The sequence below is a fragment of the Moschus berezovskii genome, chromosome 8 (genome assembly GCF_049115385.1).
Source record: "Moschus berezovskii isolate FMDL1 chromosome 8, NW_MosBer_1.0, whole genome shotgun sequence".
NCBI lineage: Eukaryota > Metazoa > Chordata > Mammalia > Artiodactyla > Moschidae > Moschus > Moschus berezovskii.
Window position 1 is genome coordinate 102,011,794 of NC_142467.1, and position 19,119 is coordinate 102,030,912.

At 42.5% G+C, this 19,119-nt stretch overlaps 1 protein-coding gene across 2 annotated transcripts in view; it reads right to left on the bottom strand.

Annotated features, from left to right (window-relative positions):
• Positions 1–19,119, bottom strand: part of ADGRE3 (adhesion G protein-coupled receptor E3) — a 59,932-nt gene that overhangs the window by 30,833 nt on the left and 9,980 nt on the right. Inside the window, exons 4-7 of one of the 2 annotated variants that reach the window (XM_055429817.2) lie at positions 17,924–18,079; positions 14,176–14,213; positions 5,612–5,789; positions 623–739 (exon numbers count right to left, since the gene is read on the bottom strand). In XM_055429817.2, the coding sequence (XP_055285792.2) occupies positions 623–739; positions 5,612–5,789; positions 14,176–14,213; positions 17,924–18,079 (489 nt within the window). The remainder of the gene's footprint in view (positions 1–622; positions 740–5,611; positions 5,790–14,175; positions 14,214–17,923; positions 18,080–19,119) is intronic. The other variant, XM_055429818.2, reaches the window with a different exon arrangement.

Sequence of the window (19,119 nt, forward strand, 5' to 3'; positions counted from 1 at the left end):
AACAAATCAACCCTGGAACCAAGACTAACTGTGCTTAGAGCTGACCACCAATGACCAATTTCAAGATGACTGTCTGAGCTACTGTGCTGTTTCTGCACGTAGCCCTCTCTCTATGTCTATAAATGCTCTAGCTCCCTGGTTGTTGGGGTGGGGGCTGTTGGCATTTGGACAGGTTTGGATGCGAGTGACCCTCCTCCCTTGTCACTGGCATCCAAAATAAAGCAAACTTTCCTTTCCACTAACTTAGCCTCTTTAATGACTTTTGAGCAGCGAGTAGCCGGACCTGGGTTCAGTAACATCAGGGTCTGTGTTCTGTTCTGTTCAGTCGCTCAGTCGTGTCCGACTGTTTGCGACCCCGTGGACTGTAGCCTACCAGGCTTCTCCATCCATGGTATTCTCCAGGCAAGAATACTGGAGTGGGTTACCATTTCCTTCTCCAGGGTATCTTCGCGACCCAGGGATCGAACCCGGGTCTCCCGCATTGGAGGCAGACGCGTTAACCTCTGAGCCACAGGTAACAGGCCCAATAGAGAGGAGCCTACTGGGGACATTTCCCTCACTACTCACACAGTAATGTTGCTCTGCATGTCTTAGGGATTCTGAAAGCAGCCACCCCACGTACCTTGTGTATTTCCCTGGATGACATCATTGCAATTGATTTTCATGGAGTTCACTTTGGTGTTCAAGCTGAAGATGGCTTCCTTGGAGCAGTTGCCTGTAACAACTAGAGTTTCAACAGCTGGTAAGAAAAACAAAAGGCAAATTTACCATTATAAGTTTCAAAAATGTGCATAGTTACACGAATAAAGCTTAACTTTACTGAGTGTCTAGAATGTGCCAGGCTCTGGGCTAAGAGCCTTACATTGATACATTGCCATCTTATAGCAGCCTCATGTAATACAATGAAGGACGTTTCAGAAGAGCAAACTGAAATTCAGAATTTAAGGACTCTAACTCCTGAATACTTGCTGAGAAAATCTCATGACAGAGGAGCCTGGCAGGCTCTGTGTGGGTGGCAAAGAGTAGGAACTGACTGAGCCCTGTGTTCTTTTTTTAAAGACTTCTTTTTTACTGTGGACCATTTCTGAAGTCTTTATTGAATTTGTTACAATATTGATTCTGTTTTTTACGTTTTTGTTTTTTGGCCGAGAGGCATGTGGGATCTTAGCTCCCTGACCAGGGATTGAACCCACATCCCCTGCATTGGAAGGAGACCTCTTAACCACTGGACCTCCAGGGAAGTCCCCTGAAACCACATTCTTAACTAACATTCTTTAGCACATTGTCTTTGAAGCAAGGATTCTGTTTCTAGGAATTTATTCTTGGAAAACAAAAATGACTAAGAGGGCAGAATTAGCTATGAGAAAGTCCATGGCAGTAAAGATGATAAAGGTGAAAATGAGAAATGACCTAAAGTTTAAGAAGAAATTGGTTAACTAATTTACGGTTTATCTCTATAATGGGGAACCATGCTTCCCAAAAAAATGAAGTCACAGAATAACAAACAATAAGTTCATGAAAATATTTATCTTAAAAATCAGAAGATATGAGACTGGTCATGAGTTGGAAATTATTGAAGGTAGGTGAGGGGTGCAGTAGTCTTATTATGTCTCCTTTTGAGTGTGTTAAAAAAGTTAAAGAAAGCAATTATAAAGAGCGGAAAGTTATGGCAATTACCAGCCTTGGTTCTGAGTGCATTGAAGGCAGCATTACTATCTCATTTTACAGGTGAGGTGATAAAGCTCACTGAGGTAAGGGTACTTTTTATCATTGATTAAACAATGAGGGGGATTTCCCTGGTAGTCCAGTGGTTAACACTGTGCCCTGCCAAGGCAGGGACTGCAGGTTTAATCCCTGGTCAGGGAACTAACATCCCACATGACTCATGGCTTGGCCAAAAGCAAAACAAAACCAAAAAATCAATTAGGAATTGGCCAAATCAGAACATATAAGAATTACTTGTAATCTGGTTTAATTTTAAATAAAAGTGTCCAGATTCTGGTTTCCTGAGAAGTTTAGGCACTGGATTTTATTTTATTAAAAACTATAAAAAATGATTACTTTTATGAAGTATTTTATCGTGAAAGTTGGTAAAACGAAATGATTAGTTAGGCATACACAAATACATTAGCGTCTCTGAGCTGAATATTAATAAAAAACCCAGTAAACAGCATTTCTGGAGGCCAATATAGTGATATGTATCAAAAGTTCATACAATGCTTTCTTCTTTTTGATCTAACAATTCCTCTTCTATGAATTTATCCTAAGAAAACATTTAACGAGTAGATACAGATAAAACTTTAATGGTGTTTGTCACAGGGTTGTTTTGTAATAACTCACATTTCTCAGAATAGGGAAATAAATTATAGTGTAAATAAATTATATGTACAATGCAACTGTATAAACCATTGGAGACAATAACATAGGCAATGATATATATGACGTACATGGAATGATGTTGGTCATGTAATGAGTGAGAAAGCAAGTTTGGCAAGCACGTGTAAGTGTAACATACACAACAAACATGTGTCTCTTCATCAGACATGTACCTACATGGGTATTGGATTGGAGCACTGAATTGTGGGCAGATTTGGCTGGTGTCAGTTTAGTTTTGTGTATGTGTTTTTTCCTAATTAAAAATTTAATACTTGGCTTTGCTGTGGTATTTTATTTTTTATTTTCAAAAACAAAAATTAAATATATTTAAGGTGTACAATATGAAGACTTGACACACATGTGCATGTGTGTGTGTGCTCAGTTGTGTCTGACACATATACATAGTTGAATGATTACTGCAGTCAAGCTAACTGACATATCTCCATCACATGGATAAATAATAAATATGTATGACAGGTAGAGTAAAATTTTTTCTTTTGGGGGAGCTATGCCATGTAGCTTGTGGGATCTTAGTTCCCCAACCAGGAATTGAACCCGGGCCCAAGGCAGTGAAGGTGTTGAGCATTAACCACTGGACAGCCAGGGGATTCCTTAATAAAAGTATTTCTATTTTAGAAAGAATTCGGCACGTTTGTTTCACTGTTGCTGGAGCTCTGCTAGCAAAAGTGAAAGTCACTCAGTCATGTCCAACTTTTTGCGACCCCATGGCCTATAGTTCTCCAGGGTCCTCTGTCCATGAAATTCTCCAGGCAAGAATGCTGAAGTGCGTTGCCATTTCCTTCTCCATGGGATCTTCTCGACCTAGGAACTGAACCTGAGTCTCGGGCAGATTCTTTACTATCTGAATCACCGAGAGTTGAGCAGCAAATTGAGGCCATGAGTCCAAGTGACCATGACCCAAAGAGATCTTTAAATAAAAGTTTGCTTTCAGTTCCTTAAAAAAAAGTATTTTTATTTTAAAAATATGTAGTAAGATATTCCTTCTGGGGTGGTTTAAGTCACATCACCGTGACATGTGCTGTTAGGTTCTGTGAGCACTGAGTCATTAAAAAAAAAAAAAACTACCTTTAAGCTAGAATCCCAGACTCAGGATTAGAAACCATTGACAATTTTTGTTTATTTATGGATTTATTTGGGCTTCCCAGGTGGCACTAGTGGTAAAGAACCCACCTGCCATGAGAGATGTGGATTTGATCCCTGGGTTGGGAAATTCTCCTGGAGGAGGGCATGGCAACCCACTCCAGTATTCTTGCCTGGAGAATCCCATGGACAGAGGAGCCTGGAGGGCTACAGTCCCTGGGGTGACAAAGAGTCGGACATGACTGAAGTGACTTAGAATGCAGATATTTAATTCTAAATATTATCACAACAAATTGTGGAAAATTCTCCAAGAGTTGGAAATACCAGACCACCTGACCTGCCTCCTGAGAAACCTGTATGCAGGTCAAGAAGCAACAGGTTAGAACAGGACATGGAACAGCAGACTGGTTCCAAATTGGGAAAGGAGTATGACAAGGCTGTATGTTGTCACTCTATTTATGTAACTTATATGCAGAGTACATCATGAGAAATGCTGGGCTGGATGAAGCACAAGCTGGAATCATGATTGTCGGGATAAATATCAATAACCTCAGATATGCAGATGACACCACCCTTATGGCAGAAAGTGAAGAGGAACTAAAGAGCTTCTTGATGAAAGTGAAAGAGGAGAGTGAAAACACTGGCTTAAAACTCAGCATTCAAAAAATGAAGATCTTGGCATCCAGTCCCATCAGTTCAGTTCAGTTCAGTTGCTCAATTGTGTCTGACTCTTTGTGACCCCATAGATTGCAGCATGCCAGTTCCATCCCTTCATGTCAAATAGATGGGGAAACAATAAAAACAGTGACAGACTTAATTTTCTTGGGCTCCAAAATCACTGCAGATGGTGACTGCACACATGAAATTAGAAGACATTTGCTTCTTGGAAGAAAAGCTATGACAAATCTAGACAACATATTAAAAAGCAGAGACATTATTTTGCCAACAAAGGTCCATCTAGTCAAAGCTACGGCTTTTCCGGTAGTCATGTATAGATGTGAGTGTGGACATTAAAGGAAGTTGATTGCCGAAGAATTGATGCTTTTGAACTGTGGTGCTGGAGAAGACTCTTGAGAGTCCCTTAGACTGCAAGGAGATCAAACCAGTCCATCCTAAAGGAAATCAATCCTGAATATTCATTGGAAGGACTGGTGCTGAAGCTGAAGCTCAAATATTTTGGTCACCTGATTCGAAGAGCTGACTCATAAGAAAAGACCCAGAGGCTGGGAAAGATTTGAAGGCAGGAGGAGAAGGGGACGACAGAGGATGAGATGGCTCAATGGATTTTATTACCAACTCAATGGACATGAGTTTGAGCAAGCTCTGGGAGATGGTGAAGGACAGGGAAGCCTGGCATGCTGCTGTCCATAGGGTTGCAAAGAGTGGGACATGACTGAGTGACTGAACAACGGCAAAACATTATTTTTATTAAAAATTTTTTTTGGTCACACCAGGAGGCTTGTGGAATATAGTTCCTGGACCTGCTCAGACCTCAGCAGTGAAAGTGCCAAGTCCTAACCACTGGACCACCAGGGAATTCCCCCAGTGGCAATTTTTATAAACAACTCTATGCAGGTGTAATTGATGTACAGCAAATCTCAAATATTAAAGTGTACAACTGGATGGGTTTCATTGAGTGTGTACCTCTGTAAAACCACCATCACAGTCAAGGTAGACAACATTTCTGTCACCGCCAACAATTTATCCAAATTTTCTCACATCCCTTTTCCATCCCTTCGATGATTCTGCCTCCTGTGTCACTAAAGATTAGTTTTCATTTTCTAGAATTTCATATAAATGGATGTGTTCATGTGTGTTCAGTCATTTCGGTCATGTCCGACTCTTGGTGACCTAAGGAATATAGCCCCCCAGGCTCCTCTATCCATGGGGATTCTCCAGGCAAGAATATTGGAGTGGGTTGCCATACCCGCTTCCAGGGGATCTTCTCGACTCAGGGATTGAACCCATGTCTTTTAGGTCTCCTGCGTTGGCAGGCAGATTCTTTACCACTAGCGCCACCTGGGAAGCCCCATAAATGGACAAACACAGTCCTTATTTACTTCTCTCATCGCTTAATGCGGACCTCAGTTAGTAACCACCCCTCTGTGTGTCTCAGGTCTTACTGTCTTCTTACCCACAGTGCTGCTTTGGACTTTCTGGATTTTCTGGTCTGGGGCTTCCAAGGCAGTTTTTAGAACATCTGATTCCACTTTCTGGAGAATGGTTGTAACCATGGATGTGATGTTTCTCTTCTCTTCCAATACAGTCTTATTGGTGAGAAGAGATTCGATATTCTTAATAACCTGTTGCATCTTTGAAGAGAGAAAAAATTAAAAAAAATCCAGTGTGGGTCCCACATCCCGAGGGTCAGAAGAAAACACGAGAAAGAAGGCGGTGGTCAGACGACTGGTTCAAATACTGACGCCACCTCTCACTGGCTGTGCAACCTTGGGAAAGTCACTCAGTCACTCTGTGCTTCAGGTTCTCCATTTAGGATGAGGATGGCACTAAGACCCCACAAAGTTTGGGGGAAGATTTGAATGAAGAGACACTTTATTTTTAGAATGGTGTTAGCCTGGTAAACACCACAGAAGCATTAGTCGCTCAATTGTGTCTGACTCTTTACGATCCATGAACTGTAGCCCACAAGGATTCTATATCCATAGGATTCTCCGTTCATAAGATTCTCCAAGCAAGAATACTGGAGTGGGTTGCCATTTCATTCTCTAGGGGATCTTCCTGACCCAGGGATTGAACCTGGGTCTCTTGTATTGCAGGCAGATTCTTTACCACTGAGCCACCAGGGAAGTTCAAACACCATGAAGTGTTAGTTATCATGAGCATCTTTTACCAACAAGGAAGGGGTAAGATTTCTAGAAACAGACCAGTGGTTCTCAACTGGGGACAAATTTGATTCCCCGGATGGGAAGACATTTGGATTGTCACCATTGCGGAGTGCTGCTTCTACTGATAATTAGGCCAGAGATGTTACCCAACATCCTATAATGCACGTGACAGCCCCACAGCAAAGAATGACACAGTCTCAAATGTCAGTAGGGCCAAAGTTGAGAAATCATTTAGTAGTATCATAGCTCAGAAGGAAGTCTAACTGGCCTTTTTATATCAAGAAATGTATTGTTTTTTAAAAGCTATATTAAACTAATTTTCTCTATCTATCCATCTTACTGATTTACTGAAGTATAGTTGATTGACAATACTATATTAGTTTCAGCTATACAATATAATGGTTCTATGAAGAATAGCAAAAAAGATGGGCCAGTGGCTGAAGAAGACTGAAGGGTCGAGGTGAAGTTTTAAAACTTGTTATAGAAAACAAATTCATGGTTACCATAGAGAGAAAGGGCAGGGAGGGATTAACTAGGAATTTGGGATTAACAGATACACATTGCTATATATAAAATAGGCAAACAACAGAGACCTACAGTACAGCACAGGAATGTATATTCCCATATCTTGTAATAATTTAAAATGGAAAAAATCTGAAAAAGATTATATGTAACCGAATCACTTTGCTATGACAGTAAAACAGCTATACTTCAAATTGAGAGAGTAGCCCTGACATATACTCACTGCCCTGTGTAAAACAGATGGCTGGTGGGTAGCTGCTGAGCAGCACAGGGAGCTCAGCCTGTTGCCCTGTGATGACCTAGAGGGGCAGGATGGGGTGGTATGAGGGAAGTTCAAGAGGGAGGGGATATACACACACTTATAGCTGATTCACGCTGTTGTACAGCAGAAACTAACACAACATTGTAAAGCAATTACACTCTAATTAAAAAAAACCATACTTAAAAAAAATTGTAGCATATGTGATTTGAAAAATTATTTTTATGTTGATCTCTGCATGCTTTTACTCAAAGTATAGTCCTCAGAGAAGCAGTATCAGCATCACATGAGAGCTTATTAGGAATTCAGACTCCTAGGTCCCAGTCCACATATTCTGAATTCAAACCTGTGCTTTAACAAGCTTCTACAGGATTTGTGGTATGTTAAAGTACTAGAGGACTTTCCTGGTGGCTCTGCTGGTAAAGAATCTGCCTGCAATGCAGGAGACCCCAATTTGATTCCTGGGTGGGGAAGATCCCCTTGAGAAGGGATTGACTATCCTCTCCTGTATTCATAGGCTTACCTAGTGGTTCAGACGGTAAAGAATCTGCCTGTAATGTGGCAGACTTGGGTTCGATCCCTGGATTGGGAAGATCCCCTGGAGGAGGGCATGGCAACCCATTCCAGTATTCTTGCCTGGAGAATCCCCATGGACTGAAGAGCCTGGCAGGTACAGTCCATGGGGTTGTGAAGAGTCAGACACGACTGAATGACTAAGCACAGCATACAAAGTGCTAGACAGTAAGTCCCATTGGGATAGGAATTTTGTCTTCACGGCTATTTCATAGTACCTAGAACAGTCCTTGATGAATAGTGCTATGTGGCTTCAGTTGTTTCTGACTCTTTGCGACCCTATGGACTAGAGCCCACCAAGCTCCTCTGTCTGTGGGACTCTCCAGGCAAGAATATTACAGTGGGTTGCCATGCCCTCCTCCAGGGGATTTTCCTGACCCGGGGATTGAACCAGCATCTTCCGTCTCTCCTGCATTGCAGGCGGATTCTTTACCACTGTGCCACCTGGGAAGCCCCTTTGGTGAATAGCAGGGGCTCAGTAAGTGTTCACGGTTTAAATGGACGTTTTTAATAGGAAAATATCATGCCAAAGAGTTATAAGCAGAGTAATATGTAAAGAAGGGTTGGAGGGACTTTCAGAATCAGGTTCAAATAAGCCTTTTTAATGATCTACTCTTTCAGCCTAACCAGTGTTGGTGGAAATTCTGAGCTGAGTTTTCTAGTGTAAGGGCAGCGCCCGTCCTCAGCCACATCTGATATAAAACGCCTCGCTCTCTTCTAAATGGCAGTGGAAGTCTTCTTGGTTTAAACTCATTTGTACAGAGTAGGTGCCAGAATATTGCGTCATCAGAATTGCTGTTTTAGCGTCTGATCTAACGTGATGGGAGAAGGCAATGGCAAGCCACTCCAGTACTCTTGCCTAGAAAATCCCATGGATGGAGGAGCCTGGTAGGCTGCAGTCCGTGGGGTCGCTAAGGGTCGGGGACACAACTGAGCGACTTCACTTTCACTTTTCACTTTCCACTTTCACACATTGGAGAAGGAAATGGCAACCCACTCCAGTGTTCTTGCCTGGAGAATCCCAGGGAAGGGGGAGCCTGGTGGGCTTCCATCTATGGGGTCACACAGAGTCGGACACGACTGAAGTGACTTAGCAGCTAACGTGATGACTTTGTACCTGCCTTTCTTTGGAAATGCATTTTGTTTTTTTGAAGTGAAATTCACGTAACATAAAATATATCCTTTTTTTAAAGTAGTTTTTTTTTTTTTTTGCCACATAGCATGTGGGATCTTAGTTCTCCAACCAGGGATCAAACCCACACACCCTGCAGTTGGAAGCATGGAGTCCTAACCACTGGACCACCAGGGAAGTTCCTCACCCTTTTAAAGTATACAAGTCAGTAATAATTTAGAATGTCCATAATGTTGTATAACCATCACCTCTATGTAGTTCTAAAACATTTCCATCATTTCCAAATAAAACCCATTAAGCCGTTACTTCCCATTCTCCCCTCCCCCATCCTCTGGAAAGCACAAATCTGCTTTCTGTTTCCCTGGATTTGCCTATTTTAGACATTTTATGTAAGTGAAATCATATACCATGTAATCTTTTGTGTCTGACTTCTTTCACTGAGCATAATGTTTTTGAGGTTCATCCATATTGTGCTGGGAATCAGAACTTCATTTTTTATGGCTGAATAATATTCCACTGTATAGGTATACCACATTTTATTCATCCTGTCATCAATTAGTGGACATTTGGGCTGTTTCTGTCTTTTGGCTATTGTGAATAGGACTTCCAAGAGCATAGTTGTGCAAGTATATATTTGGGTCCCTGCTCTCTTTTTTTAAAATTTATTTTATTGAAATAGAGTTGATTTACAGTGCTGTATTAATTTCTGCTGTACAGCAAAGTGATTCAGTTTTATATACACATTTTCATATTTTTTCATCATGGTTTATCACAGGATATTGAATATAGCTCCCTGTGCTACTTAAAAGTAGGACCTTGTTGTTTATCTATTCTATGTATAATAGTTCACCTCTGCTAATCCCAAACTCCCAATCCAGTCCTCCCTTACCCCCTCCCTCCTTGGTAATTACAAGTCTGTTCTCTATGTCTGTGAGCCTGTTTCTGTTTTGTAATTAAGTTCATTTGTGTCATATTTTAGATTTCACATACACAACATCATATGGTATTTGTCTTTCACTTTCTGACTTACTTCACTTAGTATGATAATCTCAAGGTTCATCCATGTTGCTGCAAATGACATTATTTCAACCTTTTTTATGCCTGAATAATATCCCACTGGGCTTTCCAGGTGGTGCTAGTGGTAAAGAACCTGCTTACTAATGCAGGAGACATAAAAGACGTGGGTTCAGTCCCTGGGTTGGGAAGATCCCCTGGAGGAGGGCATGGCAACCACTCCAGTATTCTTGCCTGGAGAATCCCATGGACAGAGGAGCCTGGCGGGCTACAGTCCACTGAGTCACACAGAGTTGGACAAGACTAAAGTAACTTAGTAATATTCCATTATATACATGTACCACATCTTCTTTATCTATTTATCTGTCAATGGACATTTAGGTTGTTACCATGTCTTGGCTATTGTGAACAGTTCTGCTATGAATATAGGGATACGTGTATCCTTTTGAATTCTACTTTTGTCCAGGTATATGTTTGGGTCCCTGCTTTCAATTCTTTTGGGTATATTCCCAGAAGTAGAATTGTAGAAAGTGAAAGAAAGTGAAGTCACTTAGTTGTGTCTGACTCTATGCGACCCCGTGGACTGTAGCCTACCAGACTCCTCAGTCCATGGGATTTTTCAGGCAAGACTACTGCAGTGGGCTGCCATTTCCTTCTCCAGGGGATCTTCCTGACCCAGGGATCGAACCTGGGTCTCCTGCATTGCAGACAGACGCTTTACTGTCTGAGCCACCAAGGAAGCTCAGATAATTGTAGAGTCACCTGATAATTTTATGTTTAATTTTTTGAGAAACCTGACACCGACTTTTATAGTGAAGTGTTCCTTTTGATAACACGATTATTTGTTCATTACTGCAATGAACGGATGTTGACCTCCCAAGGCTGGCTTGGTCTGCTTCCTCTCCTCAAGAAGCTCACTGTCTAGTGAGTGACAGCACACCACTTAAATGTCGTCAGTCTGGAGGAGATAGCAATAAATAACATGGATGAATGTGTACTCTGGACCCGGCATTCTGGACCCGGCACTGTGCTGAATACTATACATGCATTATCTCATTTAACCTGCTCATTATTCAAGGGCGTCATCACCACCCTCACCTTAAAGATGAGTAAATTCCTCTTAAAAAGTGTGATGGCTGATTTTATGTGCCAGCTAAACTGAGTCATGGGTTACCTAGATATTTGGCCAAGCGTCATTCTGGGTCTGACATGAAATTAACATCTGAATGGATGGGGGAAGTAAAGCTGATTGCCCTTCCTGATGTGGTGGGGGCTCATCGAGTCAATTTGGGGGTCTGATTAGAACAAGAAGTCTGAGTAAGAGGGAATTTCCTCCTGCCTGACTGTCTGTGCCAGCCTTGAGCTGGGACATTGCTTTTTAGCTTTATTTAAAAAAATATATATTTATTTAATTGGACATTGTTTTTAAATTTTATTGGAGTGTGATTGCTTTACAGTGTTGTTAGTCGCTGCTGTACAATGAAGTGAATCAGCTATTTCTAACATATATCCTTTCCCTCTTGAACCTCCCTCCCCCCCACCCAACCTACCTCTAGGTCATCACAGAGCACCAAGCTGAGCTCCCTGTGCTATACAGCAACTTCCCATTATCTGTCTGTTTTGCACATGGTAGTGTATTTATGTCAAACCTAATCTCCCAATTCACCCCACCCTCCCCTTACCCCGCTATGTCCGAATGTCTGTTCTCTACCTTTGTGTATCTATTCCTGCCCTGCAAATAGATTCATCAGTACCATTTTTTAAAAAAGATTCCACATATAATAGATGAATATTTGTTTTGCTCTTTCTGACTTACTTTACTCTGTATGACAGACTTTTTAAGCCCATCCACACCTCTACAAACGACCCAGTTTTGGGACATTGTTGTTTTCCTTCAAACTCACAGTGAAACATCAGCTCTTCCTGGGTTGGTCTCAGATCTCTGGATTCAAACTGGAACTACATCATCAACTCTTCTGGGTCTCCAGCTTGTTGACTACAGATTTTGGGACCTGTCAACCAATTCCTTATAACAGCTCTCTTTGTAGCTTATCATCTATTGGTTCTGTTTCTCTGGAGAACCCTAATGCTGTGAGGTCATCATCTTGCCTGAGTCACTTGCCACTGTGGTATTAGGATTTGAAATCCCTACCATAAGAGCATAGTCTGGTGGGGACTGCCCTGGTGGTCCAGTGGCTAAGACTCTGCTCACCCAGTGCAGAGGGCCTGGGTTCGATCCTTGATTTAGGGAACTTGATCCCACATGCCGCAACCAAGAGTTCTCTCAACTAAGACTTCACACACCGCCACTAAAGATCCCAGCGGCCACAACGAAGGCCGAGTGTGTGTGTGCTCAGCTGATCAGCTGTGTCTGACTCTTTGTGACCCCATGAACTGTGGCCCGTTAGCCTCCTCTGTCCATGGAATTTTCCAGGCAAGAGTACTGGAGTGGGTTGCCATTTCCTGCCAGTGAAGCCAAATAAATAAATAAGAACATACTGGGGGGATATTAACTCAGATGGAGGGAGTGATGGAGGCCATCCCGAAGGAAGTGACACCTGAATTGGGTCTTGAGTAAAGAAGAGTGGGAGGAAGCAGCCAGGTGAGGGACTGGAAAAAGGAGTTTTAGGTAGAGAGAACGGTGTGTTTCTGAGACCTAGAGCTTGGGGGGGCCACGGCATGGGAGTCCCTTGGGAGTCGGGAAAGGTGAAGGTGGGGAGTGTGAGACAGAGGGAGGAGCTCATTCTGTCAGACAATAGATGCTCAGAGACATGCATCATTCTCTTTGCTAAAATTCAGAGTCAGCTTACAGACACTAGTGATTACTACCTATAATCATTTTCTTGGTCTCTTTTAATTATCCTGCTGCTGCTGCTAAGGCGCTTCAGTCGTGTCCGACTCTTTGCGACCCCATAGACGGCAGCCCATCAGGCTCCCCCATCCCTGGGATTCTCCAGGCAAGAACACTGGAGTGGGTTGCCATTTCCTTCTCCAATGCATAAAAGTGAAAAGTGAAAGGGAAGTTGCTCAGTCGTGTCCGACCCTTAGCGACCCCATGGACTGCAGCCCACCAGGCTCCTCTGTCCAGGGGATTTTCCAGGCAAGAGTACTGGAGTGGGTTGCCATTGCCAATTATCCATTTCCCCTTCCTGCACTTTTTGTTTTTTTCTGTACTAGGTCTTCATTGCTGACCTGGACTTTCTCTAGCTGTAGCTAGTCGGGGGGGCTACACTCTAGTTTCGGTGTGCGGGCTCCTAATTGGGGTCACTTCTCTTGCTGCAGAGAATAGGCTGTAAGGCATGCAGGCTTAGTTGTCCCACAGCATGTGGAAACTTCCCAGACCAGGGACAGAACCCATGTTTCCTACACTGGCAGGTGGACTCTTAACCACTGGACCACCAGGGAAGTTCCATCCTCCTATTTTTAATAATTGAATAAATTTCTCAAATTTTATCTGGGCTGTGCCACCCAATCAAAGATAGTATTGTCCCAGCTTCCTTTGCAGCTAGGTTTCACTGTGATATATGCAACTTCTGGATTGTCACCGTAAGACATGTCTCCAAAGAGGTCTCCTGTCTCATGTCTCCTGACCTTATCAGCACTTTATATAATGCGTGGATGAGGAGAGAGGCCCTCTCTCCACTCTTCCCCTTCACCTTGTACAACAGACAGCTTGCCCTGGATTTCCCCTCCCTTCTACCCACCAGTATGAATGCAACATTGCAGCGACCCAGCTTTGACTATGCAGCTGAGGACAAGATGCCAGGGGATGATGGAGTAGCAGTATGGAAAGAACGTGGGTACCCGAATGACCTCATGGAGCAGAATTTCTTCACCAGCCTGGACTGCTCACCTCTGGACTAATGACTCAGGAAGTAATAAAGATCCATGTTTTTAAAGCCATTGGATATTTGGGTCTCTTTGTTCCAGTAGCTCAGCAAATCCTAATACAGTCTTACTTAGTCTCTTTCTTGGTCTGGGATAGTTCCTGTCTTCAGGGGGTAGTACACACACACACACACATACACATACAGCCATATATACATACACACTGTATTGGTCTATCATTTATCTCTATAGTGAGATATATACTGATAAACACAGTGATATATATATGTATATATCACAGTTATACAATACATATTTATATCAAAATATAATAGTTTAATAAATGTATATCATAATTAGCATATATTACAATATTTCTCATAATCATATCAAGTATTTTATATTATCATGCATATGATATATGACATATAGCACACATAAGTAGTATTCACCTCCCTTTGCTAACTTTGAGATTTGTAAATATCTGTTACCTGTCTAGGTTCCAGGACTCAGCTTCCACTCACCTCTTTTGTGCTGTTGGTTGTCTTTGAGGGGGTGATTTCTGAAAAAGACATCAAGACAAGTTACTGTTGGAACCAAGAGTGAAAGTGTGAAGTCGGCAGGTAAGGTGGGTAGCATTGCATCTAGGAGGTCTGAAATCATACACTTCATGTTCTCTGATGAGTTCATTTGCTCTTTAGGGGGATCAGAGTCCAAATTCCTTGCTGTCGTGGAGTGCAGTGTTTTCAACTTTGGGTGATTTTGCCTCCTGGGGACATTGGCAATGGCTAGAGCCATTTTTGGAGGTCACTCATGACCTTGAGTGGGGATGCTACTGGGTCTAGTGGGTGGGTGCTGCTCAATGCCTTTTAATGCAGAGGACAGCTTCTGACCACAAATAATTTTGGGAGCCCAAGTGTCAATATTGCTGTGATAGAGATACCATGGCATAGAGGAAGCAGAAAATTGTAAGCTCCAAGCTCTTTCATTCAGATTTGGCTCTGGCTGACCATTATAACTGAAATGGCTGAGCAAACGGAAGACTCGATGCTTTAGGTTTTAAAATTCAGTCTGGCTGGGAATTATAACTGAGACAGGAATGTCAGTTTATAACCATCAGCTGTTTTTTAAAATAAGTATTTATTTATTTATTTGGCGCCACTAGCTCTTAGTTGTGGCATGCAGGATCTTCGAAATTCCTTGCAGCATGTGGGATCTTTTCAGTTGCAGCATGAAAACTTGTGGTTGCTGCATGTGGGATCTTAGTTCCCCAACCAGGGATTGAACCCATGTCCCCTGCATTGGCAGGAATATGCTTAACCAGTGGACTACCATGGAAGTCCACCTGGAAAGTATTCTTAACCATTCTGCTCTTGTCGCTTGAAGATGTGGCTGCATCTGGCAGAAAAATGCGCCATGCACAAAAATCACAGCTACCACTTGCTGAATGCTTCCTCACATGCATCATTTCATTTAATCCTTGAAATAATTCCATGAGTCAGGTTCTGTTATTTAAGCAGATGAGAAAATAGGCACAAGTTGTTATGAAAATGTCTGTAGTCATGCGGGGGTAACTGTAGAGCCCAGACTTAAATCCATACTTGTCGTGGCTGTTTTTTAGTTGCTAAGTTGTGTCTGACTCTTTGGGGCCCCATGACTATAGTCTGCCAGGTTCCTCTGTCCATGGAATTCTCCAGGCAAGAATATGGAGTGCGTTGCCATTTCCTTCTCCAGGGGATCTTCCTGAGCCAGAGATCAAATCTGCGTTTCTTTCATTGCCGGCGGCTTTTTACTGCTGAGGCAGGAGGGAAGCAAAGCTTGTACCACTTCACATGTGCAGAGACTGCACACACAAAAATCAGAAGGAGGTGTAAGCAAGTTCAGTCATTCACAGGTATCCTTGATGAAGACTGCCTGTGGCCCCTTTGCTACCTAAGAGCCCTGATGTGAAATAGCCAAGCCTCTGTAATTCAGTGCGGGTCTCTGGAAAAGGTATCTCTGTACCTGTGGGGGCCTTTGTACCACTGTTGTTTTCCAGTTTGATCTTGGAATCCTGTTTTAATCTTTTAAAGGGAGTTTGGGTCTTAGGTCCCTGAACAGTCCTGCTCCCCTTTTTAAAACATTATTTAATTCATTTATGAGTGTTTGTCTGCCCTGGGTCTTCGTTGTTGCACGGGGGCTTTCTCTAGTTACGGCCCTGCACAGGCGTTTTGTGGTGTTTCTCTTGTTGCGGAGCACAGGCTCTAGGGCGAGTGGGCTTCAGTCGTTGTGGCTCGCTTCCCTTTGGCATAATCGTTCCTCTTTGTTTTGAGACTCAGTTTTGCGGAAGGATTGTGGGGTCCTGGACTCTCCCATTGGAAGGAATCTCAGAACTGACCTGGTATGAATCCTATTGGTAAAAAGATGGCCTGATAATTCTGATATGAGATTTCCTGATATCAAAGCTGAAGGCTTGTGCTGCTCATGACGATGAGCTCCTTAGGGGATCTTGCGGGGAGTGGGATACAATGACCCTTGTTAGTCTTCCTCTAAGCTCTTTCTACTGTGGAGTCTCCAACCTCATGGCTTTAATGCTGGATGGGCAGGAGCACAAGTTACTTAAATTTTGGGTGCTTCAGTTTCTTTATCTGTAACAGTGCTTACCTCATGCAATTATTATAAATGAAGAATATAAAGTACTTAGTGCAGTACCTGGTATGTGTGTGTTTGTGCTTAGTTGTGTCTGACCCTTTGTGACCCCATGGACTGTAGCCTGTCAGGCTCCTCTGTTCTGGCACATAGTACAGTTGAAATAAATTTTGTCTATCAGTATTATTGCTTGGTGACTCAGTGGTAAAGATTCTGCCTGCAATTCATGTGGCACAAGAGAGGCAGGTTCGATCTCTGGGTCAGAAAGATCCCCTGGAGTAGGAAATGACAACCCACTCCAGTATTATTGGCTAGAAAATTCCACGTACAGAGGAGCATGGTGGGCTATAGTCTGTGGGGTCGCAAAGACTCAGACATGCCTGAGCACCCACGTATGAGTGTATATATATATACATATACACATGTCAATCAATTATTGTTTCTCCATGAATCAGTTTCCTAGCATTCAGATTTAGAGACTCTCTCTCTTACAACTTCAGTTGTAGCCTGTACCTCATGGATAGTCTGCCGAGTCCTGTATTTCTTATATATAGACTTTCTCTACCTATATGATTTCTATGACAGTTACCATGCTTATCCAAGATCACAGATCCAAGGGTGGGCATATGATTCAAACTGTGTCAATTTTTACATTTTCAAAGGATATGCAATTACATTCAAGAGAGAGAATCAGTTACCATTTTTTGGTGGTTGGATCAGTAGCAATGGTAAGGTTTGGAGCTGTTGGTGGCCATATTTCCTATCTTGTGGATTAGGAAGCAGAGAAACCAGTTTGCAAGGGGAAGAGAAGAAGTGGATTCACAGTGTTGGGTCCCCAACTTCAGTTCATTCCAGTACCCAGCTGTATTCTTACCCAAGACATATCCATGCATCTCATCACATGTGTGTGTGCGTGCTCAGTGGTCTGTCACATCCAACTTTTTGTGACCCCATGGACTGTAGCCTGCCAGGCTCCTCTGTCCATGGAATTCTCCAGGCAAGAATGCTGGCGTGGGTTGCCATTTCCTACTCCAGGGAATCTTCCTGACCCAGGGATTGAACCCGTGTCTCCTGCATTGGCAGACGGATTCTTTACCACTGAGCCACCAGGAAAGCCCCAGAATCTTATCATAAAGTCATATTTTTCCTTAAGTTAACCTCAGTGGGTTTCTCTGCTTAGCAACTCAAAGAATCCTGTCTCAGCCATCATCCTGTGACCTGTGACATCATCTCCAAAATTCACTTGCATTCTTAACCCCATCTTTTATCTAAATTTCCTTCTTTCCTTTTCACCTTCTCTTTACATCACCCATTTCCTTCCAGAGAATAGATATTCACTGGCCCCACCACAAATATATATATTTTTACTTCCCAGGTGGTACAGTGGTAAAAAAAAAAATCCGGCTGCCAATGCAAGAGATGCAGAAGCCCAGGGTTCAATCCCTGGGTTGGGGAGATGCCCTGGAGGAGGATACGGCAACTCACTCCAGTATTCTTGCCTGGAAAATTCCATGGACAGAGGAGCATGTTGGGCTATAATCTATGGGGTCACCAAAAAATTGGAAATGACTAAGCATGCACATGCTGGTGTTAGACTAACTTAAAAATTAGGAGGGGAGATAAGAAAACAAAAAATTTTCTTACTCTGACAAGTGTTCTCATTGGAATCATTGAATCGTGCTTTCCCAGAGAGGAGTTTATATCCAGCAATACAGTGACAGTAGAAACTTCCTTTGATATTCTGACACTGAGCATTCACTCCACAATATATACTAATGGGTGGTTTACATTCATCAATATCTGCAGCACATAGGAGAAAATTGGTCATTTGTTTGACAAAGATTTATTGAGCATCTTATATGTGTCATAAGCTGTATCCTTTTCACCAGTCTACCCTGGCGTTTCAAAACAACTTGGTTAAGGTAAAGGTTGTCTTTGTTTTTTCCTTTCTTTGCTGATTTTGGTTGGGTTCCCAAGAAGTGGACTTTGAGACAAGGATTCTAGTGCAAGTATTTTATTTAGGAAATGATCCCAGAAAGCACTGGAAGGGAAATGGTGAAATGAAACAGAGGGAAAGGCAGAAAATAAAGGGGGTATTATCTAGCAAATTTCTGCTGTGGAAAACTGAGGCTCAACTCCTCTGGGAACCTCTGGGAGGCAGTGTAGAGCAGGCACTTCAAGTAACACTAGCTGAGAGGTGAGGGAACCGGGGTATTTATCCACTAAATCTTATCACTTATTGGTGGAGGAATATTTACAGGTGGTATCAACTCCCCACTACTTCTATTTGTCCTGAGTGTGGACTGAGTGGTCTCCAGGAGCCAGAGGAAGCCTCAGACTTCGTGTACAAAGGAATGGAAAATGCCAAGGACATTAAACGGGACTGTGTTTGGACCACCCACCAACCTGCCCCGGTCAGTTCAAATGTTGAAACCCTAACTCCAACTGTGGCTGTATTTGGACATGGGGCCTCTTGGGAGGACATGGAAACACAGAGGAATGGATAAAAAAAATGTGGCACATACATACAATGGAATATTAGTCATAAAAAAGAACAAAATAATGCCACTCGCAGAAACATGGATGGACCTAGAGATCGTCGTCCTGAGTTGAAGTAAATCAGACACGGAAAGACAAGTAGCATATGATATTGTTTATATGTGGAATCTAAAAAATGGTATTTAAAATCTAAAAAAAAGGTATTCTTTTCTACAAAACAGAAGTAGAGTCATGAATGTAGAAAACAAGCTTATGGTTACCAGAGGATAGGGAGGGGAGGGGTAAACTGGGAGACTGGGATTGACATATACGCATTACTAGCTATAAAGTAGATAACTAAT